The 27,597-nt window shown below is 41.2% G+C and overlaps 1 protein-coding gene and 1 long non-coding RNA gene across 12 annotated transcripts in view; one reads left to right on the top strand and one right to left on the bottom strand.

The window, feature by feature from the left end:
* Positions 1-26,245, bottom strand: part of nfic (nuclear factor I/C) — a 136,154-nt gene extending 109,909 nt beyond the window's left edge. For all 11 annotated transcript variants that reach the window (XR_005077956.1, XR_005077957.1, XM_037116021.1 and 8 more), the window contains exons 1-3: positions 26,073-26,245; positions 9,809-9,979; positions 9,332-9,508 (exon numbers count right to left, since the gene is read on the bottom strand). Coding sequence is in view for 9 of the 11 variants with exons in the window: in XM_037116021.1 (XP_036971916.1) it covers positions 9,332-9,508; positions 9,809-9,979; positions 26,073-26,153 (429 nt within the window). In the remaining 2 variants the exon portion in view is untranslated. The remainder of the gene's footprint in view (positions 1-9,331; positions 9,509-9,808; positions 9,980-26,072) is intronic.
* LOC119029293 lies at positions 17,189-18,190 on the top strand. Its single transcript, XR_005077958.1, has 3 exons — positions 17,189-17,452; positions 17,672-17,824; positions 17,931-18,190. It is a non-coding gene; the product is annotated as an uncharacterized LOC119029293 (long non-coding RNA).
* Positions 26,246-27,597: the final 1,352 nt, after the last annotated feature.

The raw sequence follows: 27,597 nt of genomic DNA, 5'->3' as shown, positions 1-27,597 counted from the left end.
TGACAGACTGGTAAAACATTCAGAGGAGCTTGCTGCAGACACTGATGGGCCGCAGCCTCCTCAGGAATTAAAGCCGACTCTGCCCTTTCTTATAGAGTGCATCTGTATTGGATAACCAGTCCAGTTTATTGTCCAAGTGTATTGCCAGGTCTTTGTATGTGGTGACCACCTCCACCTTGTGTCCTTCAGCAGAGACTGGCAGCAAAGGTGGTTTTGTCCCCCTGTGATCCATTTCCTTTGTCTCTGAAGTGTTCAGTTGCAGATGGTTGAGTCAGCACCATTGCACAAAGCCATCCACCGGGTTCCTATACTCATCCTCCTGCCCATTCCTGATACACTCCACAATTGCAGTGTTGTCCGAAAACTTCTGCACGTGACATGACTCCATGTTGTAGCAGAAGTCAGACGTGTACAAGGTGAACAGGACTGGTGAGAGCACAGTTCCCTGTGGTGCGCCAGTGCTACTAACCACAGTGTCAGGAAAGCAGATCTTCAGTCTGACAAACTGTGGCCTCTCTGTCAAGTAGTCTGTGATCCAGCAAATCAGGTGGGCATCCACATCCATCTGCAAGAGCTTGTCTCTCAGTGTGAGGTGCTGGATGGTGTTAAAGGCACTGGAGAAATCAAAGAACATGATTCTCACAGCACATATCCCCTATGTCCAGGTGAGAGTGCGCTCTGTGCAATAGGTATGTGACTGCATCCTCCACGCCCACTATCTCCTGGCACGCAAACGGTGGTGGCATGAGTGCATGGCGGATCTGGGGTCTGAGGAGGAGAGGTAACAGTCTTTCCATGGTTTTCATTATGTGAGATGTTAGAGCAATTGGCCTGAAGTCATTTAGCTCCCGTGGATGTGGCTTCTTAGGGACGGGGATGAGGCATGAAGTTTTCCATAGTGCTGGAACTTTTCCCTGTCGGAGGCTCAGGTTAAATACATGTTGAAGAGGCTCCCCCAGTTCCACAGCACAGGCTTTGAGTAGTCTGGGACAAACCTTATCAGGCCCGCACGCTTTCCGAGTTCTTATTCTCCTCAACTCTGCTCTAACCTGGTCTGCTGTCATGATCGGAGGGAGAGGGCTCTCACTGTCTTTGCTGCTCCCCCTGGGAGCAGGTGCATCCACGGGTGGTGGCTGATTGGTGGTTGCTGGGTTGAGTGGAGCCACACTGTCTGTGGTCGCAGCATGGGGGAGGGGTGAGGCAGCAGCTGGTGGTGGAGGTGAAAGTGAGGAGGGGCATGGGGTGGACAGGTAGGGGTAGCTGTGGGAGTGGCAGGCCGATGCCGCTGAAGGTGGGCAGTCAAACCTTTTATAAAAGAGGTTGAGTTGATTAGCTTTCAGCTCATCTCCTTCCACTATGCTATCCGCCTCCTTGCAGCCTGTGATTGTTTTCATCCCATCCCAAACCTCCCTCAAGTTGTTTTCTCGCAATTTTTTTGCTAAAAGTGACCATTCAATTGACTTCCTGTTGGGTTTGGGGTATTGGATCCAATAGGATTTTTTGTGCATCTGGGTCATGATATACATGCTCATTGATTTTCGTACATATCGATGAAAAATGCCAGCGATGTGTGTTTTTAGGTTATTTTGCGATGCAAGCAGAATGACAGAATTTCACAGAATTTTGGAGGCGATGAAAAAGGGATATGTACCACATTTCGCGATTTTGCGGAAATGGGTGTGGCCTGTATCAACCAATTCAGCTGAAATGAGGGAACATGTGGATATAAGGTTTTTTTGAATATGCAAGATAGTATGTGAGAGTTATTGGCCAAAACACCTTTGCCCTGATTATAGGGCCACCTGCTGGTGGACACAGGTCAGTTTTGCTATGTGAGCTACTGGCACCAATCTGTACCACCCACATGAATAAAATTTCAGTTAATCATTATGGTTTGGGCCACAGTGTCAATAATGTACTTAGATTGCCACCAGAGCGCCACCTGGGAGAATCCCCAAATTGTGCATGGAGCCTAAAGCAAATGTGTAGCAAAAAGTACTGACCCAAGTTTCATGTCAAGTAGACACACCAATGTGGAGATATGCAACACTTCCTGTTCTTTTATTTTCGCCAAAAAAATATGAATTCCTAACTTTGCCATCATGTTGAATCGGGACTTTCTTTGCACACCGTTCTGTGAGCAATAGTCCAGAGGTGCTGTGTGCAGAGTTTCGTGCAAATTGGTGCAATTGCCTGGGAGGAGTTCGAAAAAATATGTTTGCGACATTTCACACATTTGCGGAAAAAAAAGGGAATGTGTGGATATAATGTTTTTGAATGTGTGATGAGGTATGTGTGATGAGGTATATAGGAGTTAATAGCCAAAACACACTTGGTTATAGCACCACCTAGTGGTAAAAATTCATGATGACAAGACTGATGTGTATGCCAAATAAAATTGTTCAGGCAGTGAAAAACGCAATCATTTGGGATAAAGAAAAAAATAAAAATCAAAGCTGCAAGCAGTGATGAACGGGCCCTCGCAGTCCACACGCGCTGGGGCATGCTGCCGTCGGGTGTGCTGCTGTCGGGCACGCTGACGTCGGGGCTTGTTACTGCTGGCTACTATACAACTACTACTGAGACACAGGCTACTGAACTAACTCAAACTCACACACCGGGGCATTACATTATGATGTTTTTTTGTCTAACTTCCAATTGGTGGCGCTGTGATGATGACACAGTTTTGATGCACAGATATATTCAGGGCGACTCAATCCTCTACATTCTCCCTCTACATTCATGACAGAGATTTGGTGTAGGAGGGGAATTGTATGTTGAAGTTACAAGGACTTGATGCTTTATCATTGTCATTGTCCGTAACCGCTTATCCCTTTCCATGAGGTCGCGGGGTGTTGCTGCTGGAGCCAATCCCAGCCTTGTCTCAGGGCGAGGGCAGGGTACTCCCTGGACAGGTCGCCAGCTCATCGCAGGGCCCTCACTGATGAGCAATGTGGGGTTCAGCACTTCGACATGCAGCTCAGCCCTGCCCGGAGCCGGGATTTGAACTAGCAACCTTTCGATCACTAGTCAACCTGCTCTACCCGCTGAGCTACAGCCACCTGATGCATTATGGCAAAGGACTTAATTGACTGCACCACCATGGCCAGCAGGTATGACACAGGCAAAAGCTTTTAACAGGTTTTCATCTTCAAGGTCTGAGGATGATACTGACTGACTGTGAAGTCTGTTGTGTTAAATCTGTTCAAGGATGTCATTACACCATCTACATGTACATAGGAAATTGTATGTTGAAGCTATAGAGAATTAATGCTTCAAGGCGAAGGAAAAAAATTGAAAAAAAAAAAAGCTGGCATACATCAATATGGCCGACTTCCTGTTGGAGTGATGGTATCAGTCCCTTGACTTTTTTTGTGCGTCTGCTCATGATGAATCTGCATAACAAATTTCATTCATCTATGCATGTGGAAGGCAGGCAAGAACAATAAGGTGCGCTACAGAGCCTGCAGGTCATGCAACCTCACAGGTCTGCAACCTGCTCGGGCCCTAATAATAATCATTTGAAAAACAATAAGGAGGTTGAGACCTGCTCAGGCCCTAATATTCCTTAGAAAAAAGATAGGGACCTTGCAGGTTCCGCATGTCAGGGCATGCTGCCATCGGTTGCCTGCTACTGCTGGAATTTAGTTATGTACTCTGAAGCCAGAAAATCTGTGTGAACTGCTGCATGATTCCCCGGACAAAGACTGAGACGATGGGCCGCTTCTGGAGCTGTCTGAAGAGAACGTCCACATAATGCAATGAAATAGTTTCAGGAAGAAGCTGAAAGTATCATCGTCCAGTAGTCTCACAAACATTCCAGCATCCAGAGTGGTAGGCTCAAAAAAGTAGTCCTCTAAGTTCTAAAAAATAGATTTCTGACGTTTTGCAAATTTGCGAAAAACACTCTAGGCAGAAATGGACGGGGCCTATATCATGAGATTCAGCACAATACAGTGGACACATGCATATAAGGTTATTGAATATGCGATTAAGTATATGGGAGTTATAAGCCAAAACTCCTCCTTGATTATAGCATCACCTAGAGGTGGAGAGTAAAGCCCACAATTGATTATAAAAAAAAAAATTCACCAGGTGTGCCTTATATTCCAAGTTTGATGAGTTTTGGGGTATGTTCAGGCAGTGAAAAATGTGATCATTTTGGACTAAGAATTATCATTCGAAAAACAATATGGACCTTGCAGGTTATCTGCTCAGGGGCTCATTAAACTATGTGAGACATTTTGAGCAAAAAAACACTATTTCAAAAATGTCTTGCATTATCATTATTTTCTTTCCACCATTGATTATAACCTGTGACATTCTAAACACAACCATCAAGCATCATGCATAAAACATATATTCAATAATGCAAAGAGCACTTCTCTCACATGATGCATGCTGTTTGCTTTGACTTATCATGAAAATGGAAAAGCTTGAAACTGTTAACTACAAACAAAACAGGTTAAAAAGGGAAAGCATTTCAATGAGCTAACTTACTGCAAGCAAGGCTGGTGCTGGTCAACTTGACTAAGTATGTAGTATCTTGAGGCTGAGAGTGGGGGGTTTGTGCATCACAGTTGTGAGTCACTATTGTTGGGCCTTGCGCTACACGAGGTACAATTAAGTAGTGTTTATGCGACATTAAAAGGGAGTTTTATTTAAAATTTAACTATCAATAATAATTAAAGATTATCAGGGATAACTATTAATTATGATAAATAATATGATTAAATTTACATTAGATTACGTTGGGGCACTACCCTTGAAGAAGGGAAAACATAGCAAATTCACTAAATCGGTCTCATAAAAAGGTACTAAACTATTTATAACTCTGATTAATAATTAACTTAATAACTACAACCAAAATTACCATAACAGCTGTAATGGCTGAAGGATTTTGGAGTTCTTGACAGTGTAGAGGTTGGCAACATTCAGTCTTGTACAAAATCAAATAAACAGCAAGAAGGTTCAAAAGTCTTTCATTCAACACAAACATGAAAACACACAATAACTAATGTGTACTACTACATACAGGTGTGTGTGTGTGTGTGTGTGTGTGTGTGTGTGTGTGTGTGTGTGTGTGTGTGTGTGTGTGTGTGTGCGTGTGTGTGCGTGTGTGTGCGTGTGCGTGTGTGTGTCTGACAGAACAAAGAAACAGTGGTGGTCACGGATGTCACATGTAGGTGTGATATGCTCCAGCCTCAAGGAATGTGTGAGTGTGTATGTGTGTGTGTGTGTGTGTGTGTGTGTCCATGTGTGTGTGTGATGCCAGGTTTGAGAGGTTGGTTAGTTGCATGCAGAGACCATGAGTTTGTGTGACGCAGCATTCTAATGTCGAATTAGCCGTCTAGGAAAGCAAACTACCAAATATAGCCACAAGCGGCAATCTGTAGGTTATAATCTCTTTCGCCCCAAACCAGCCATCCTGACCCTCATCCCCCACAGTTGATGACATCGGCTGCCGTGTTCCTCAAAGATCTGTGCCACACATACCAATGATGAACCCCAGATTTCTCCAAACTGGGTTTTCAGCTACATGCTAATGGCACTTTATTTGAACGTTAAAATATTAATTAAAATTTTGCCTATTGATGTGTTTTTCAAAGTTTCAACAGGTACTATAATATTTAAGTAATCACAGTTCAATGATCATGATAATTTTGGGAGAAATGTGGAGATAATTATGCAAATTAGCATAATAATTAATGTAATAGCAGCTCTCATGGTGCAAGAGGTTTTTTGTGGAGGATTATCAGGAGGACGTGTATGAAAGAATTTCAAATGAATAACACTTATGGCTTGGCAGGGAGAGCCTTTCGAAGTTTACACCCTATGTTATAGTGCCCCCATCTGATGGATTGGCATCAAATTTTTCACTCAACGTACCAAATTTCGTGTCTCTGGGTCCTTCCAGCTCGCCATAAATTAATAAAAACGCAAACAATGATGGTTAATGACAAATAGGCCACGCCCACTTTGACCTGTAAACATGGCATTCAAGATATTAGTTAGTACTCGCCTCTATAGCATGCATACCATTTGGTGAAATTCCATCTAATGGTCTTTGAGATACACATGTGTAGCATTTATAACGCCCCCTATAGGTTGAGCTCAAGAGGCTTTGGCAGGCAGATTCACAGTCCTGTTGTGAACCTACCTAGGGTGTGGGAGTTATGGCCAATCATTTCTAAGCCCCGCTCATTGCAGAAATACATTGGTCCTTGTCGGCCATGTTTTTTGACCAATCTGGCTAATTATAATAGAAATTTGTCTTTTCATTCCCCGGTGTTGGTAGATTAAATCTTTCAAAAGTTCTATTCATTTTCCTGTTTTTCACATTATGCTAATTAGCAAAAAATCTAGGTAGGTGGAACTTAATGGTCCAAGAAGCTTTGTTGTAGAGCACATGGAGCTGGACATGTGTGTCAAATTTCAAGTCAATCAGACTAACTGTGTGAGGGGCATGGCCTTCCCAAAAATGCATTTTCAAGCCTTAGTTACAGCGCTACCATGTGGCTGACTGGGCTCATATTTTAGTAAAAGTTGATGCACATCATTTCCAATCATTGGGCCAAGTTTCAAGTTTCTGGCCCATTCCAGCTCACGGGAATTTGAGCTCAAGCGGCAGACAACAAATAATAATAACAAATAATAATAATAATAGCTTTGCATTAAATGAGTAGAGGGTTTCGAGTGAGAAAGAAAGAACAAGGAAGGCGCTGGAGTTTTTACTATCTGGTTAGAGGAGGATGAGAGGAAAGCTGCAAGCTATAATAGACAATCCCTCTCATCCTATCCACATCGAGCTGAGGCAACTCAGGAGCATGTTCAGCCACAGACTCATCCAGCTACATGCTTAAAAGCACTTGGGGGGCTCTTTCATACCATCAGTGATCAGACTACACAACACTACCAACACAGCACCACAGCTCCTTTCCCCACTGATTAAAGTGAAACTCGCTCCAAAATGCAACCTAGGCATTTTTTTTTTTGCAAATGTACATAAGTCAAACCTTCCGGTAAAAGCATAATTACGATGAAAGAGGGAGTCTCACTTTAAGGACTCAACTATACACTTCACTGTAGCTTTAAGACTGATTGTTTTTTGTTATTTTTTTGGTCTGCTGTTATTTATTATCTCAGACCCATATTTTGCACATTGTTGGTTTTTAATTTAATATCTCAGATGCCTGCACATTGTTGTCTTTTTAATATCTCAGAACTCTGAACTCTGCACATTTGCACAGCCACATCTATTTTCACATTTATTATATATTGCAAACAGCACATACACACAAGGACAGTTACTATATATAGTATGCTTATATTTATTATTATTATTATTATAGTTTTTATTCAATTATTTCCCTCAGGACTGCTGTTAAAGTTCTCAACCCACCTGAAAATTACAACCTGACCTGACCCGGCCCGCAGGATTTTAAGCCCAAACCCGACGCAGCCCGACACACCAGCATGAATTGTCTGTCCAAACCTGGTCCGAACCCGACACCCCGTGTGCCTGCATTGTTTTCCTCATACACTTGTTATGATACGCAGCGGTGTCAGGTCTGCGTCTGCCCCTCCCCATCAAGCAAGCAGCCAGACTTACTCTTCACCACACATGAACAGCGATGATTCACAACAAATGATATATGATTTGCAACCTGCAAATGTGCTTCATAAAAAAGGACGCCTGACCTGCCTCATTTGCGTATTTTTTCAGACCGAACCTGGCCCGAACCTGTGGGTCCGGTCGGGTTTGTTGGGCGGGCCCGACCCGCTGAGAACTCTAACTGCTGTGTTATCTGTGAATTTCTCCCAAGGGAATTTCTCCCATAAAGACACTTACAAACCTTATTCTATCAGGATGAAAAAAAACAAACTATCACCTGTGTCCATAATTAAGGGTGTTTTTCACGGGTTGAGTGGCTGCCGTGCAAAGAAGAAGCCCTTCCTCTAGATGCGGCACCTTAAAGCTCAACTGAAGTTTGTTGCTAATAACACAGACATAGAAAATTATTTTCTGGAGGAAAATGCTTTAATTCAACTTGGCAAAGGCATCAAAAAAAAGGCAGGAATCCCCTGCTTGTAGCCATGACTTATTTGGCCACAATCAGCAGTAATGTGTTTGTTTTTTACAAGTATCTCTAAACTTTTAACCACGACTGTAGGTACACCACGGCCAGACAACAGAACAGTACAATACTTAGCTAAAATCAATGAAGTCATATTGCAACTGTTAAGAGTGCCATTGAAGACAGGGGAGCTTAAGTTGAAGACCAGCTGCAGAGAGCAACACCTCCTAGGTTGGAAGGGGGAGGAAATGCTTACTTAAAATAGTAATCTGGGGACCATGGGGAACAAAAACAGCAGTTGGGATGTTGCTACACTTCCAGCTGTTTGTGGGGACAAAACACAAGGCTTCACAAGGACACAACCAGCCAGAGGACAGGGATAGCTAGAGGGCCAATAAATCTTACCTGTGTCAGATCAACCATGTGTTGGGCCTCGTGCCACATGGCTCAGACAAAGAGAAGCCCTCTATGGGAAATCAACAGCCTAATTACGAGGGCCTTATCAACGTGAGGAGAAGCAGAACAAAGGCCCAAAAGCTGTGAAAAACTGTAACTCAAGGTGCGACCCGCCCCTAAAACTTTTACCTGGTCCCTATTGGCTGTGAGCCACGAAATACTGGTGAATTCATATTTTAATCAGTTAGTGCAGCTGGTGTCAGGTCAGTGTGTTTGGCAAAGGAGTGGCAGAAATGTACTTATTAACTCAGTATGGAAGAAGACCAGTGTCTATACAGCATCTGTTAAAACACGGATGGTAATAAGGTTGCAAAAACAAATGCAAACTTGCTGACTGTTACAACGAGTGGTGTAAAGATGTGTTGTGATGGAAACGTTGGTGCAGTGTAAACTCTGCCCAGTAGCTAGCCTTGGTATCTTCAGGTCTTAATTCTAACAGACTGTGGTAGCATGTAAATATCAGTTGACCATGTGTTTAATACAGATAAAAATGAAAAGACTTTGTCAGGCAAAGCTGAACTTTTGTACTGGAAAGGAGACTGAGAGAAAGAGAAATAGAGGCGATAGTGGTGAAAGAAAGACAAAGAGAGGTGTAATTATAAAGTTCCATTGCCAAATTATCATAATGGCCTTCATGTTTCACCACTATATGGTTTAATGATTATTAGGCTGAGGTCATCAATATTATGCTTCAGCTTTTAATTTTTCAACAGTTGTATCGCTGATAAATATTACTATTATTTATCACACTCGCCTACTGAAAATTAACCTGTACTATTAGGAAGAATTTTGTTTACCTTGTCAGCTTGTCGGAGACAGTCTATCCGTCTCATTTTGCCTTTCTGGTCGGGGTTTGACAGGACACAGCATGCTGTTTTCTTTCCAGTAATTGACAAGACAAAGTCTTCTCTGCATTCAGGTCTAATATCCTTTCTTAACTTGGCCAGCAGACGGCTCGCCCATTTTTGTTTCACCTAGGAACAAAGTCACGTCTATTAATATATCAAAAAATGTATACCTCTACATAATTAAAAAAAACCTTCATGTTTTATATATAAACCTTCATATATATATATATATATATATATATATATATATATATATATATATATATATATATATATATATATATATATATATTTGCTGCAAAACACTGTTTTGACAACACATAAAATTACTTCAGTGTGTAAAAGTATCATATGTTCATTACTTTGTAAAACTAAGTAAAAAAATATATATATTTTAACTATCACCCACTAAAATATTCATCTCACCTCTGCCTTCTCCCCAAGCAGTTCATCTTTGACAGCTCTCTCTTCTTCTTTAGTCATCCTTTTCTCATGTTTTTTGAAGTATTTCCTTTTCCTAGCCTGCAGGTTGAACCATGTGTAGGCGAAGGCACGGACCTGGGGCAGCAGAGCCTCAATAAATGGATGGAATTCATCCTACATGTTAAACAGACAGATCAACATAAATAAATCATATGGTACACACACAGTGATCAATAACCAAACAACTTTAAATGTCCTGAGTTAAGACATGTCACATGGACTGTATTTTAACAGTAATATATCGGCATAATCAGGCAACTCCCGGTCTGTACAGAATCTTCCATGCTGGTGGATTTGGTAATCCTGATGTGGGCAAGTCATGAATCATCTGCCTACACTGGTCGGATCTGACTAGTACTTCACCAGCTGTGACAGAGCAGTATCAGATCATTTCTATCCACCAGGACAGGACAAACATACTGACAGTCCCAATGATAAATTCAGATCATAATCATTGATCAAGGGAGGGAAAAGGCAGTATAGTAACATGCTGTTTACACTTGACATGTATCAGCTTTCGGTCAACATTGTACAGACACTTTGGTGGTAATAACACAAAAAATTTATGGTTTGGTAAATAAAGGTTTGAAGCCTTGGTTTACTATGGTTCGTTACCAGGGCCATTTCTGTCTTTTTGGGGGCCCTATGCAAGATGCTGTTTGGGGGCCTATATTTTGTCAAACTACAATGGATAGACTCTTTACCCTTTTAGGTGATCCGCAAAGATGCAACAATCAGAAACAGATAAGAACCAAAAACACTGCGTGTAACATTCTCTGATGATTATAAACTATTCCGTATATGTTCAGTATACAGGTCGGCACCAAACTACAGGATGGATTTTATAATGTCTTTACGAGTGTTTACAGCTGTTAATGTCTGTAACACTGTTACTGTGATGATAGATGACAGTTAAATATTTAATCTGTGTCTATAATAACCAGACCCTGACATGTAAATGTGACATCTGTTGGATCAAAAAGAAGAGAAACTCGGAAAAAGGGCAACAAGTCAGTGGCTAGCGAAGCGCTAGCTAATCCAGATGACGAAACAGAGCTGGAGCTAGCAAACGAAGAAGAGCCAGAGTCCTGTGCCGAGCCTTGGGAAAGAGTTTGCCAGTGCCACTAGCAATGGCACAGTGGTTCAGCAGGTGACGCGTAATATTGAGCAGATGCTGGACACTAAACTCACTAATATCCTGAAACCAGTCACAGAGATGTCAGAAAAGCTAGACAAGCTAGTGGACAGACTGGGGATGGTGGAACAACGAGTGTCCAACTTGGAGGACAACTCAGCGGCTAATACACCACGGCTTGAATCGGTGGAGTCAGCGCTGAAAAAAGCAATGGAAAAGAGAATTACAAGAACCAGAGTTGTCGACAAAACGTCAGAATTATTGGACTGAATGATATAATCTGAATGAATGATATAATCATACCTCACATGTAAGCTTTATAAGCTTACATGTGAGGTGAATCTTTTGAAGAGGATGAACTCCCAAAATCTATGTACTTAGCTCATATTATAGCTATCCCCAAAAAAGGGAAAGATCCAGAAATATGTGCTTCTTATCACCAGATTACCTTACTTGGAGTGGATGTAAAAATACTTTCAAAAATAGTGGCTAATCGACTAGAAAGAGTGGTGACTGATATAGTTAATGCAGGACAAACCGGGTTTATAAAAGGCCGTACTTCATCAAATAACACAAGACGTTTAATTAATATTATTCACTATCTTAACTTTCATCAAACTCCAAGTGCTATAGTAGCAATGGATGCAGAGAAAGCATTTGACCGTACTGAGCAAAAATACATGCTTGAAGTGTTGACAAGATTTGGCTTTCAATCGGATTTTGTTCAATGGGTACAGCTTTTAAACAAAATGCCCAGTGCCTAGTTCTCAACAAACGGTCTAATTTCTGCCCAATTTCAACTTAACAGAGGTACAGCTCAAGGGTCACCACTATCACCCATGTTGTTTTCTTTAGCCATAGAGCCACTAGCAATTGCTATCCAGCAAACCTCCAACATCAGAGGAACGGTGATAGGAACAACACAGCACAAAATTCTGCTGTATGCGGACGACATCCTCCTGACATTAACAGTCCCACCAAACTCAATACCAGCACTAATCAATTGTGTGAACGAGTTCGGTCAAATCTCTGGATACAAGGTTAATTTTACAAAATCTGAAATCATGCCTCTCGGTTTCTCGTATGAATATGAACCTGACTTTGTAAAACCCTTTTGCTGGGCACCAAATGGATTCACATACATGGGGGCTAAAATAACACCTAAAATCAGTCAACTTTATGCCGAAAATGTTAACCCCATGGTAAAACACATTAAGGACAAGATGTTAAGTTGGAGGAAGCTTCCTGTATCCTTTCTTGGCAGAGTCAATCTTTCTGGTTATTCTCCCCAAAATTATTTATACTCTATCTATGCTCTTCATATCTCTGAAGTGGAATCTGTGGAAGTCTTTGATAGCAGACTATATTTCTCTAGCAAGACTAAGATTTGGTATTAATGGTCAGAGGGACCTTTTTACAGCAAAGTTTGGGTGTTGGAGTACCTTGGAACTCAGAGTGTAACTACCTGAACTGTTAGACCTAATAAGGACTTTTGAGATCATTGCTGTGGATGTATTCTGAATTTGCTACATATTTCATATAATCTGTATATACACTGTTATAATTTTGAAAACATTCAATAAAAAGAATGTTTTTTAAAAAAAACATCATTTTTACAAATAGTGATTTTCGATAATGTAAGTACTAATAATAACAATAATCTCTCTACAAAAGCAAGGAATCACTGTCTGTCTCTGTGTGTGTCTGTCTGTTTGTGTGTCTGTGTATGTATGCCTCAAATATCTCTGCAGATCAGGATCAGACTGACCTGAGAGTTTCAACATGGCTGCTGCTTGGTTCAAGGGTGTGCAACATCGCATTTGTTTGGACTACAATGATACCGTTAATAAACTATTTCAGAAATGCTTTACAAACTCCGCTAGCATTGTTAACCATAGCCACCATAGTCATGTGCCCCAGAGCCAATCACTGCACACCATAGCCACATGCGCATCATAAGTTATTAAATAACAACTTCCTGAACATTTTCCTTCAAACACAAAGTGTTGCATAACTCCAAATTGTCTGTCCCGATGACATGAAACTTAGGTGACTACTTCCCCTTGAGCTCCCGAGCCTTTGTGCAAAATTTGCCAGACGACCACTAGGTGGCGCAATTTAAATTGAAGTATTTTATATCTCCACATCAGTTGGTCTGATTAACACGAAACTTGCCCTCCTGAGGATAGCTGAAGAAAGGCGTTACCAGGGGTTACTAGGGGACTGTATAGCACCCCCTGGAATATTAACAATCCAAGCCCCGCCTCCTACATGCACATACATGAACAAAATTCGGTACGCATATGTATCATCACCAGATACACAAGAAACACCAAACTGTCACTCCAACAAGAAATTCACCATTTTCATTATTATTAGGGCCCGAGTAGGTCTCAACCTGCGAGGTTCCTTTTGTTTTTCAAATGACGATTTTTTTTTTTTTGGCCCAAATGATTGCATTTCTCACTGCCTGATCACACCCCAAAACTCACCAATCTTGGAATATACGTCACACCTGCCAAAAAAATTAATAATCTATCTTTGTCCTCAATTTTCACCACTAGGTGACACTGTAATCAAGGAAAGTGCATTTTGGCTCATAATTCCCAGTATACTTTGTATACTTCGCACCTTTTTTTCCAGTGCGCAAATGCTCTAACATTTACGGAGATCGTAATGAAGCTGCTGTGAAGAGCTGCTGGTAGTCAGTGTGGAGCAGACTGCAGTCTCACAGTCAGACCCATGAAACACATGGTACTTTACAGTCAGTCTTCCCAGCAATAAACTGAAGGGATCAGCTGGACCGTGCCTCGACGTCGCGCCCATTTTGGATGTGGCAGCTCCGCCCCATGAACTAATACAAGTCAATGGAGTGGACTTTATAAAGCTCCTTCTACAAAGTGCTACAAGTTAATGTCTCACACATATGGATATAGTCAGGAAACAGATAGTAACCAAAAACAATGTGAATAACGTTCTCTGATGATTTTAAATGTTAACTGCTCCTCATATGTTCAGTATACAGGTCAGCACCAAACCACAGGATGTATTTTTATAATGCTGCTAACGTATGTAACGCTGTTACTGTGATGATACATGACAGTTAAATATTGAATCTGTGTCTACAATAACCAGATCCTGACATGTTTATTCCCACAGATATCACATTTACATGTCAGGATCTGGTTGTTACGTTAGCAGCTGTAAACAGTATTTTGCTTTTATATTTCCTAATCCATCAGTGCATTGATCGACTTAACATGCCTTGCTCCCGCTAAGATGTCGTAATGTGGAACATGTTTATCATTTCTCTAACTTTCTCTGTGCTTACTTGGGCCCCACAAAGTATGCCGGCTTCAGCAGCTTGGATAATAGTGATATGGGCTGTTTTGGCTTTTACAAAGTTAACTGTCTGTGTTACAGTGCTCATTACATGTTCCATTTTCAGGGCTTTACCACACAACGTTTGCTGTTGTATGATGCATGAATAAACTGTCAGTTCATCTGCTTAACTCTCCTCCCTCATCTTCTCAAGCATCCTGCCCCCAGTCCACTCTTTTCACCTCCATCTGCCATCAGCCCTACCAGTTTGTCCCAAGGTAGCTTCATTTCATTTACACATTAAGATTTTCCTGTGGTTGTGTGATTGATTTAATTCCCCAAATTTCCTCTGTAATGCTCAAGCTGGAGTTCACTCCAAGGATGAATTTATCAGTTGTCGCTGCTCTCCAGCAAGGGAATGAGGTCTTTTCCCATTTCATCAGGTGTTTTTGTAGATTGGTGGCAAGGTAGACAATAGAACTAGCTTTAACGGAAGCCTAACTTTGAGGCTTGCTTTTTTGAACTTCATTTTAACTCTTCCACCTTCTGTAGCTTCTGCTGTTTGTCAAGATCCTTGTACTTGTCCTAGCGTTTTGTTTCATAGTGTCATCTTAAGTTATATCCTTTAAATATGGCCACATCAGCTCCACACGCCAGACAAAAAGGTCTACCCTTTATGTGAGTGACCAGATATTTTGGCTCCCACCTGTCTTGAAAATTTCATGTTTTGTTTGACCATTTCTTTCAGGGGCTGGATTAAATTTGACTCACTCATCAACATTGGAAAAGGAACTGTGAGGTTTGGATTGCAGCAGGCAGTGAGAGGATTTCGACAAGAGGCATCTGCCGAGCCATCAGCCAGACCAGCAGGACAAAATGTCACCTAAAGCAATGTGACCGGCCCAAGAAAACAGGAATGAGAGGTGGCATCAGAGTTAAGCTGACCTGAATTGGACCACAGTGTTTCCTCTACATTCATTTAGCAATGAAACTTACTGGTGCTATCGATGTTAATTACTCACGAGAGCGCAGCCTTGAAAGTGACATCATGTCAAGCACCCAGGCACCAGGTCGGAGAGTCAGAGGAGTGCCATCTTGAAAACAGGGCAACGACTCACCGGAGAAAAGGTAGACTTATTAGCTTAAGAAAACTTATAATAGATTTTATAAGTTCAATAGATATTCGCAAAATATTGATGGCCAGCTAAGGTTACGTAACATATCGGTAGCTTAATTAATTGGGCCCGGTGACAGCTCATCTCAGTGTCGCTAAAGTGAGTAAACTAATTGATAGCATTAAGTGAATATACGCCATGATGTACCTGCTGACTGCATTTTCAGACGAGCTTGTTCAAATATTTCTCAAAGAAGAGAAAGACACCTGATGAAGATGACACTAGTCAGGTATCATTAGCCTTTTGCTGACTCAAATGATGATGGTTCGGAAAAAATTGTGTTCACACTTGTAATCAGATGTGATGTGAGTGTAAATAATCTAATGTTAATGTTTTATGTAATCATATAAGACGAGTAACATTAGACAGGGAGGAGCAGTGGAACAAAGTGAAGGAGAGCAAAGTACAGCAGGGGGAGATCCCAGTGAAGGAGCAGGAGAGAGAGATGAGAGTAGAGGAGAAAAACCTAAAGGGAAGCACAGGCTATCAGGCTGGGACCCTAAATGGGTTAAAAAAAATAGCCGGTTCCACTCAGTGGAACCCTTTTTTTTGCATAATATACATGTAAATATTTCTGTTAAATAAATAAACAATAAAATAATAAGTATATTCAGTGTATTTCCATTGTAAGCTCAATGATCAATAATGCCACTGACTTTACTCTGTCCCTATAGGAATGTTCTGCTGCTTATGTCGGCAGCATAAGCAGGCACCAATAAGAGGAACAGGGAAGCGGCCATTCGTTGAGGACGGCTGTCAACTTTAACCAGTGGATTACTTGGATAAGCACATGAGTACGGAGCACCACACACAGAGTGTGAGGTCACAGGCCTTACTGACACAAGGTGAATTAATAGGAGTTCATTTAAACTGATGGAGCAGATCATTATTAGTACAACCTGCTTTGTCTTGCAATAACATCTTTGTACCTGCTCTGCATAGGTTCCTCTGTTGTGGCTGCCTTTGATCCAGTCATTGTACTGGAGCAAGAGGCAGTCACTGGAGGGGGCAGTCACTGGGGGGTTTACATGCCTCTACTATTTAACCAAACGAGAACAAACACATCACACAAGTTATCCAGCTCTTCTTGAGCTAGCCGAGTTGCTAGGATGTGGCTATTTCAAAAAGTTGAAGGTAAAAAATTATCATGCTACTGTGTATTGTTTACATTTGCATATCATCACTGCAAGTCAGCTTGCCTCAATCTCAAAACTATATTTAATATATTTTACTTTTAGATTGGAAAAACCACAAACTACCGGTCTCACACAGTAATAGATGAGATGTTGGAGATCTTGGCTGCAGTAGTGGAGGAGCCAATCCTCAGAGACATCCAGTCCTCTGTGGCTATCAGATTGGAAGTGGATGAGAGCACAGATGTCTCAGTGAAGAGGCAGCTAGATCTGCATGTCAGGTATTATTAAGTTGAGAGGACAATAGTTAATGACTGAATCAGTAATACACATATGTTGAAGATGTCTTTTTAACAATGTTTTTCAGATATATGAACGCAGAAGGCCAACTCTACAGCCAGTTTCTTGACCTTGTGCATGTTACTGATGGGAAGGCAGACAGCATTGTCACAGCCATAAAGGGAGTGCTGGACAAAAAAAAGTTTATTTTACTGCTTGTTTCACATTATACCTAGTGAACATGAAGTTGGAGAGAACATGAATTTGTTACGTGTTTTGATATATTATTTTCTTTTCTTATCACAGGAAAGTTGCATAGTGTAGCAAAGCAGTTGCAGGATGCCTTTCCCTGGTTGCTGCCAGTTGCCTGTGCTGCCCATCACCTGGCCCTGGCATGTAGAGATGCCTCATCTCAGGTTCCTTACATGGCTACCTTTATGGACCACCTAGTAGCTCCACTTATACTTCCATAACAGTGCCAACAGAGCTGCTGTTCTGAAAAGCTGCAGCAGAGTCCTTGGGCCTTAAGGACTTAAAAGTAAAGGTGAGATCACAGAAAAACATACTTTTAAAAAGGGACTACGAGGAGTTTTGGAAAGCGAAGTGTTTTCACACTAGCCTGAAACCACTCTGCTGCAGGAATGGTCATCATACAAGCAGCTTTTAAGATAAAATGTTAGGTCCAAATTAATTTAATGGAGGAGATCAGCAGAAAGATGATGGAGGAACCTATGTCATGACGTGTCGTCCCACTGTGTTTCAGGATATGGACAAAGTGACTGCAATGGGAAAACTGTCATCCCAGAATAACAAATGGGCACAGCTGTATCCTTTAATGAGCAAGCTGGCAGCCATTGCCCTGACAGTTCCCATCTCCAGTGTAAACTGTGAGAGGGATTTTTCAACAATGAACATGGTAAGACATTTATAATATATCATCAGACACAAACTAGAAACAGTTTTAAAATGATTAAGGTGTAGGACATTCACAGAAACAATCTCATTATTGTTTCTATTTGTAGGTGAAGTCTGACTTGAGAAACAGACTGCAGGGGGATCACCTTGCAGCATGTATGCTGCCGAGCATCAGCGGGCCACCTCTCAAGAATTTCCGGCCAGAGCCTTACAGCTCTTCTATAAAAAACCCAGAAAAATTCATTGTTCTGAGCCTGGGTGCAAACTTTGCCACTGATTCTACAGCTCCACCAAGAAATTATTATATATTGTTTTATTTTTTTATCATTGTATTTTTGTTATTATTTTTTATTGTTACATTCAGCCTTTAAAAAGCCATTTCTATGCCAGCCATTCAATAAAAAGGGGGATTATGCTGGGCATAAAAGTAAAATCTGCAGTCAAGTGTCATTTGTTTACGCCGCCACGGCTCCCCAGAGAGCCTGCCCCCGCTGCTAAAAAAATCCTAGAGGTAACACTGGACCAAGAGCAGTTCCTCTAACAAGCCTTCTTCCGCCTAATTTCTGGTTTCAGAGGAAAATGTGGATGAGGTGTGACTATGGCTCACTCAGCAATAAGAATCAGAAACTGTTGTGTGCATATCTTCACAGAGACAAGGCTAACTCCTAACATCCAATTACCATTACTGGGAACCTATCTTAGTCATCACACTTAACCACCGCGGTTAAACAGAAAAGGCTCTACAACTCCTATGGAATCTTATAAAGGCTCAATTCCAGAGCAAGATTCTGGTCAACGTTTACAGAGGAGCAATAGAAAGCATTCCAACTTGAAACCTCACAAACTGGCATGATTCATCACAACCCAGGACTGGAAGGCTCTACAGCAGGTGATCAAACCCAGCAGAACATCACTGCTACCATCTACAGAGCATCAGTGGCATCAGTGAAGTGAGATGTCTGCACAGAGATACTAAAAGACAACACCCACCCAGCCACAGACTGTTCATCCTGCTGCCTTCTGACAACACATACAGAAGTATCTGCTAACATACCACCAGACTACAGAGCAGCTTCACTCCTCAGACTGTGACGTTACATTCACCTTGTACCTTTAATCTTGTATAAACTGACCCAGACAGCAGTTTTCGACAGATTTGACTGTGCATTAAGTTCTAGAAAGAATTCCCAGCTTTTAAACTATCATGGACACCATGAAATTATTTTAATACACTTTATTTCACAACACACATGCACTAGCACAAATAAAATGTTTTTATTCATAATATTCATACAGACAGCATTCTTTCATAAGACTACAGCCATCAAGTCATCATATTTAATGATGTTTCCAAGTCTATCGAATGCACCTCAAGAAAAATGTTGTTAACATATCCTAATAAATGATATACTGGACAGTGTTTGTAGGTAAAACTTGTTAGCTGATAGCTGAATTCTGTCAAGATTGTTAGTTACGAGGGAAGTTTTGCTCATGAGATGTGTGTCTGTGTATATGCGAATTTAACTCTCCAGAATTAATTAATTGATCAATTACTTTATCAATATTTTTTTTTCTTTTGTTATTTCATCTCTATTCTGTCACACTTGTCGCTAAATACATGATACTTGGCATTGACAGAGAAAAATGTTTGCCCACAGTCTAACAAAAACACAACCAGACACACACACACACAGATTACACTTGACTAAAAAATAGACAGCAGTTCACCATGCAGACAAGCTGCACTTTTCTGTTTTTCTACTCCTCCCTGGCAACATGATCTGTTCTTTGTTCTTGGGTTCTCACCAGTGATCTTTCACATTGCAAACTGTCTTTCATTAAAATTGATATGGGTGAGTTGGTTTGGATGATGTTTAGTCGAACAGAATGAAAATTTGTAACAGTTAATACTTAGACGAGATAGGTTGTGCATGATTATGAAATACACTTCAGCAGTTGTGTTCTGTTTCCACATGTTAGGGACTACAGGGAGGCGGAGACTGGACTGTTATACCATTTGTGGAACCATGACAGTTTGAAATGACAACGACCCAGGACTAGAGACTCAACGTATTTCTGGAAGCTGACATATGCCACCACCAACAAAACCAACAGGAAGCCTAGAACCCCCAAAAGGCTTTAAAGACTGTTAGGTACAGCATTTTACACAGCGGTTTGCATTGGTTAGTTGATATGGAGCACTAGAATTATCCTTTTTCTGGTTTGACAGAAATGCTACTATCCCATGAAACAAAGAAAGATTTTCACTATTTTCTGCAGAAACCTATTTATCATAAGCCGTTTTTATACTGCACAGCAAGCCGCCAATTTGGCTGTCCCTTCTGAAGCTAGGGCCACAGATTTAGACAGAAGGCAGTATATTGGGGGTTTTCTATCTAAAAGGGGCTACTGTTAACTGTTTAACTGTCTCTGTCTTTATTTAAGAGCTCAGTCTTTCAATTTAAGTGCATGACTTAACTATTTTTTAGGGTTCGGGCAGCTAAGCTGCCAGGACTCTATTGTATTCCTAGGAATTCTTTCTTTCTTTCTTCTTTCTTTCTTCCGAGGAAGTCATACTTCCCATGGGCGAAAACTCACCAAACTTTACAGAAATGTCCAGCCCAATGCCAGATTTACTTCATTCGAAGGACATGTCAATATTCCTCCTGGGGAGGGCACAATAAGCATTTAGATTTTAAAAACTTACAAAAAAAATACCTACAAAATCAACAGTACATGCTACAGTTTTGAAACTTTCACCAAACTGTAGCCCCAATACTGCTGAAACTTTAGTCCACTTAAACTCATTACAAATTATGAAGTCCATCACTCAGTTTTTTTCAAAACCTGTAAAACTTGTAAAACCTCTCTTCCCACAATTTTTGCCTAATTGTCACCAAACTTGCTAGAGCATCTTCAGACCGTCCTCCACAAAACTTTTTCTCAAATTTTTGATTTATCAAAAATGATAAATCAAGATGGCGGCGAAGCAGGATTATGTTCCAGCACGCAATGAGGCGTCTACATATATTATGTCTATGTTGCAAGCTAGCCTGCGAGCCGCAATGCCGGACACACAGCCAACTCGTAGCTCTTCTTCTTGTTTACTGGCGGTTGGCATCCAGCTCAGTGCTGCCACCTGCTGTTCCGGAGTGTACACGCTTCGCCTCGTTAGTAAATGAGAAAAAGAAGTTGCGCATGCCTATGAACCGAGGGTACACATGCGCCCCAAACCGTGACAAGCGTACCGAACGGGACGGATTTTTTTTGATGAACCGTTCCACCCCTAGAGTATTTTCAGATTTTTGTCTTGATAACTGAATTTTGTTTACAGTGGTTTCAAATCTGCCTGCACAACAGTGAATGGCTTACTCAGTTTGTGAAGCCATTGTTGTATTGCCATTTGCCAATTAGCTCAGAGAGATAGATGACAGTCTTTGGTTCCAGAAGTTCTGACTTCAAGCCTCAAGTGGTCCAAAATGAACATTGTTATCAACGGTCTTGTCTTCCTATTCTCCTGTTTGTTGCTCAGAATTGTCTAAATTTGCCAAAGACCCGACCCATCACTGCGCAGCAGCTATAATTTGTATTGTCTTCCTCAAAAAAGTGCCCTGCTCTTGCACTGAAATCCTCTGCTTGTGCTCAAATGGTATGCTTGCAAGCTAATATATTATTGCTGGTACAGATTTTGTGTGCTCAGCTTCAGCCCTTCTCCTACTCTGGCTGCTTCAGCTTGCAAAACTCTTCCTCTCAGATCTATCCTGCTCTCTGCAATTATCCTGTACAATAATACTGTCAAAATTTCTGAGCCAATATAATGCCATATTTACTGCTGACCAATGAAATGTTCCCTGCCTTGTTGCCAATGCATTAGTTTGACCTCTTAGAGCATCTAGTCACTCACATTACAACTGGCAAAAAAGGGTTAAAGTTTTGTGTGACGTTTACCTCAAGTACATATTGCTCATGTTACTTATACATATCTCTCTGGCACATAATGTTTGGTTAGTAACTTACTGATGCCATAATTCACTAAACAAACACTTTCAGTTATAGTATATTTGTCGTAAGGAGCCAACATAATGGGTAAACTGTTGGCATGAGCATGCAGCATTGTACACTACTACTATGTCAAATTTTATAATATTACAGTAAGTTAATTACCAGAATGTGGAACGAAAGAAAAAAATATAATTTTGATATAAAACAGATAATGATGTGAAAAATTGGTCTACCGATTATTTCTTTCTTTTTTATTGATGATTAAGTTTAAAAACAAACCAGTACAGACAGAACAAAAGCAAAAAAGAAAAGAAACAACAAGTTAATCAGGTTTGACTGTGAAATAGAAATGTTTTTTTATGCTTACTTTATTTGCTACCTGTAGTAAATGATTATGAGCAAATCTCTTTGACAACTTCATAGTCAGGATGATAAATAAAGTTTTCTTTTATCACTTGTATGGCCAACAGGACCCTACTATTACATATAAAAATGACCAAAACTCTCCTTAAAAATAAAGGACTTGAATCATAAAAATCATCAATTAAATGCTGTGCCAATTTCTATTTTATGCAACATCATAGTTCTAGGTAACTACAGTTCAGAGGGAAACATTGTACATTTAACTTCACTAAATTATATTAATTGCAATATTTATAAGTTGGACAACTTAACAGATTAAGATGGTACACAAAAATGACGATCATCTTATATACATTGTTAAAGACTAATGCGTCAGTAATAAAAATCTAATAATATAATTGTATAACTAAAGGTTGCATTCTTAGTAAATACATACCATCACTTTTCTAACTTTAAATATATTTTGATGATAATACTTGTGTCATTTTGCTTGTTTTAACAGTTACTGTGTGGTGGAGCCACTTTTACTTAAAGTGGTAACAGAGCATTTTGTCCAGTCTTGGTCTCCAAGTGGTAATATTGTTGGCACTAAAAAATGGAAGCTTTTTGATTTCCTCAGAGTCGCAAATAACAACAACACAGCACAAAACTTCAGTTTATTCAAGCATTTAGTCGATAAAAGAAATGAATCGCTAGTTAACCTTCCTTTTCCTGGGTGATCACCTGCCCAGTGGCAGACAGAATTGTACAGCGATAGTGAGGTTTATAGGGAACCAATGTAAACTCTGATGGTTTCATTATATCCATCAATAAATATTTACTTAATGACATGTTGAAGCAGAGCTTGGATCTGATTCAGCCATTACATTTTCCACCATTTGGTTATGAATAAAATGTGGTTTCATATCTAATACGAGGACTGACAGATATCAAAAGGGTGCAGTAAAGTTCCTGTGTGTCTATGTAATACCAGCTGGCAGCTTTGGGTTGATTTTTGAATTGTATGGAAGATGGCGCCACGGACAGCAGCCACGGTGTGTTGGTGCGCATTGTTCTGTCTTGTTTTGTTTGCTAATTCGTGTGCATTTTTATAACTTTAACTTTTGCACATTCCAGTCCTTCCATCTTTATTTATCTTTATGTCATTCACACTTTATGCCTCTGTTTATATTGTACATACCATAGTCACTGTTTGTTCATTCTTTATTGTCTTACATGTATACAACTTCCCCACCAAGACAAATTCCTCATTGGTGTAAAACCCTTCTTGGTAATAAATCTTTTTCTGATTCTGTGTATTGCCGGTTAAAAAAATACAATGAAATTGAATTGTGGCACAGAAATCAGGTAAGATCCATAACAGTAACATTAAGTTAAAGTGCTAACTTGCAGTGCATCTCTTTTGGTCTGTCTGGGGTCTCTACACATGACAGCCTGTCAGGATTTGCATCTCCTTTGCATCAGGGTTACTGTGGCTGGTGATCAAAAGAGCAGCGGTTAACACACGAATAATAAGCTAGCCACTAACAAAGTCTATTTTTCCCTCAGTTTTTCACAATAAAATCCCCCATTATTCTGTTGTTGAAAAAGCTTTAATTATGAAACAGCATACTCAGCAAAAGATGGGGTTTCAGCGGTAGTAACTTATCACGACTCCCCAAACAGCCGATGAACAAAATGAAACAGCAAAATACAGCAGATGTCTGATACAAAGAGGTAAAGTGATTCAGTCAGAAGCTTCAAAGTTACTTAGAGCCAAACAGAGAATTTTTAAAATGTCTTTCTCTGGTTTCCTACATGGGCATGAGTTGAGCATCACAACACACACTTGTCTGAGGGAGAAAGGGTCGTAATGTGTGAACATGCTTTCATTTACGCGACTACAAGACAAAACTTTCCTGCAGCATCCTACATGGGCAACCTATACTACACTTCACTTCCCCACCCAGATCCAGAGATTTCAACTGGTGACCCTCTAGTCACAATCACAACACTCTCCTCTCTAACCTTAAGGCCACCACTGCCCCTCACTAGCACAATGCGCCTTTCTAGAAGAAAACAGCAGACATCAGCCTCCACTACTAACGTTTGAAACGTAACATTGAAAAGTAATTACAGGCATTGCTGCTGCTGTGCAGTTAAATTCTGCATTCTATAATGCTACAACCCATTGTTTGTATGGGTTAGGCCAGGAGGAACCAGTGCCTATATATCAATTTTATCTTAAAAGTTGGGATTTGTGACAAATGGTGAAAATGTTTGTCCAGGTTGACCCTGATCAACCTCAGCAAAAGGTGACATCTGCATGTGGAAGGAGTAAGAGCAGAAATGAGGACAGTCACAGAGACAGCATGGTCATTGCATGGATTTCGGGGATGGAGTAATCTGGATTCATTTTGCACGCACTGATGTTTTACAGCTGTTAGTGTGTTCAGCCAATGTTGCTGACTTTTTAACCCTGCTCCTTTACAAACCTCATTTTGTGACAGGCTTTTTATGGCAGGCTCTGTGGGTGCCTATACACTGGTAGGTTGTAAGGGGACAAATATATAGCCTATACTTTTTAAGTAAGTGGCTGTGGACATTGGAAGCTGTGTTCAGAAGGATTTATCTGGCAACATTAAACTTCTTTCGTCTCTACAGTGGCATCTGACTTGTTGTCAGGTGACTCTCTGCTCAGCTGTGGCAGCTTCCAACTGGACTGACTGCGTCCACCAGCTGCAACACTGTATTCATCTTAGGGTCGCTCTACTCGAGATGCATGCCGGGACAGGAGGCCCTCTGACGGCCTATCATTCTAACACAGCCCGCTGGCTTTAACTGCGGCCATTTTCTGCTGACTAACACGCGCGTGCACACAATCGCTCTGTGTGTGTGTGTGTGTGTGTGTGTGTGTGTGTGTCTCACTCCCTCTCTTTCTCTCTCACGCACACACGTACACACACACACACACACGGACAGAGGGAGGCTTGGGGCGAGCTTCAACTTGGCCTTTCAACGTCTCGCGTGACGAAAGGCAACGAGGCAGACGGGCCTGCCGCTGCACGCTCTTCTTCTAAAGCCCCAAACTCGATAACTTTGAACCGCGACTGCAGAGCAGAGACGCATATACCAAGGCATGATGTTCGCCTACTCATGCGCCGCCAGGGGTCAGAAACCACAGTGGGATAAAACCCGTGTAACGCCAACACGCCCCGTTCTCCTGCACGGAGGCGACGTCACTCCAAACTTCATTCAAAACTGTCAGACTTTTAAGCAGACTTGTTTCACGTCAGACACACTCATCGTCTCATGTGATACATAGAGTGTTCTGTCCTTTGGTAGTCTTCTGACAAATTCGGCATATATATAATACTGTAAATGAGCGTTATGTCAATAAAATATCAAGTTTGATAATCGCTTGACACTGCTGCACTGCACTGTGTGCTTGACGGAAGACGCCAATGGGAAGAATGGGCGAAACCGATTGGAAAACTTAATGTTATGGGAGAGTATGTGGTGTATTGTGTGTAATGTGTTTGCCGAATATGAGGTTGGATCCTGACAATCAACCCCGTTTTCAAGTTATGTTGTGTCGGACACATATGTGTGCAGGTGTGCATGGGATATTTTATTTGGTAAATTTTTAAATGATATTTAGCCTCAGATAAACTCTTCAGGCAAATCTCGTGTACCGGACTAGCTACATGTCCGGACGCTGCAACTAACTATCCGATGAGGAGAAATAGAGAAGACACATGCTGACATTCTGGTTCACTTTAAGCTGCGTAACTGATGTCACTCATTGACTCCTCACATTGCGTCTTTCATGGAAAACACGGAACAGCACACCAATAGGAATGGGCACTCTACTACGTTTTTTACTGGAACAGTTTTAGTCCTACCATTTCGAAGCCGAGCCGCCACCGGGGGAAGTTAAAGCGGATATCAACGCCTTCCCATCTTGCGCTGTCGGTCGTTATCATTCCATATTCATTTCCATCATCGTGCGCGTGCCAGGTGAAGTAAATCCGCGGTGCTCGAGACCAGAAACGTCCCGCGTCAAGCTTCGGCTCCACGGCAGTAACCCTCCCCCCCCTCCCCCGCCCGGTAGGCTGCGGCAGAAGAGAGTTGTGCTACATCCACCTTCTACCACTCTGCCTCTCACTGTCTGGTCCTCCTCACACACCAGCCTGCTGTATTTTCTCTCTGCTCCCTTCCATTCCAGTCCCTTTTTATTGGGCACATATCTCCCCTATACAGTTCTACACAAATTTCACAAAGTACACTATAATGTGGTAGCTGAAATGAGTGCATCCAACTTCCTCTGCTGAAAAGGACCACTTAAAGTGCACTTAAACTTCACAGTAAGCAGACCGTGCGTTGGTCATTTTGTTAGTTCTTTTCTTTGGGTGGCTGGGGCAGCAGTGGCTCGGTCTTTGGGGACTTGGCTCAAGCACTGAAGGGTGGCTGGTTAAAGTCACAGTGTAGACTGGTAACTGGAGGGGTGGCAGCTCGCTTCCTGGGTACTGCAGAGGTGGGGACTCCCTAAAAACTTGGTGCTTCGCCCGACTTGGTAGTTCACGCGTCAGCAAGCTTCCTGACCGTCTCAGCGAGTGCTCTGAGTGCACACAGTTTTACAACAGTGTATGTATTTGACATCTGCGTGCAAGAAAGATGATTTACTTCCTTGCATACTGTTTGGATGGTTTTATGAGCAGCTGTCTGTCGGAAAATTAAAAATGCAATTAATGCACATAAGACTGTAACTAATAATAATATTCATTTTGATTTGATTTGATGATATTTCTATATTTAAATATTTTCATATACTTATTTTTACATTTTGTACTTAGGTTCTACATTCCTACACTGCTGTTTGCTGCTGCAACGTTTTAAAATTCTCCATTGTGGGTCAAATAAAAGATTGTCTGAATTTATCTTATCTAATCTTATGATTTAAATTCACCAAGAGATGGCGACATTCTACCTCCATAAAAATAGCCAAAAACTTCTACTGATAGCATAGACAGACACACGACCACCAACTAGTCCATTAACCACTCCTTCATCAGAGGTGAATGTATGCAGTTAACAAGACATTCAGTAAATGATAATCAGGGCCGCTGGAAAATGTAATCTCCAGTCCACATCTAGACAGAATGATCCTCTCTTCTGTCTCATGATTAGCAGCTGGGGTGTTTGTGCCTCAAAGTTTTTCTTTTTTATTTCAACAACATACCCACCCTCAAGAGAAGCACAAGCCTCCTCTTGTTTTAACTTTTTCTTTCTTTTGCTTGTTCCCGATTCATATTGCCGTTTGGAGGAAATCTCTCCACCTGCATCCAGCTGCCTGTCGGCGCATCTGACCGCTGCTTGGTCAGATGCAGCGCGCTGTCAATCATTGCAGCACCGCGTGCGGTGTCAGAT

Source organism: Acanthopagrus latus, chromosome 11, assembly GCF_904848185.1.
Source record: "Acanthopagrus latus isolate v.2019 chromosome 11, fAcaLat1.1, whole genome shotgun sequence".
In the NCBI taxonomy this organism is placed as follows: Eukaryota; Metazoa; Chordata; class Actinopteri; order Spariformes; family Sparidae; genus Acanthopagrus; species Acanthopagrus latus.
This window is presented reverse-complemented; position numbering and strand designations above follow the sequence as displayed.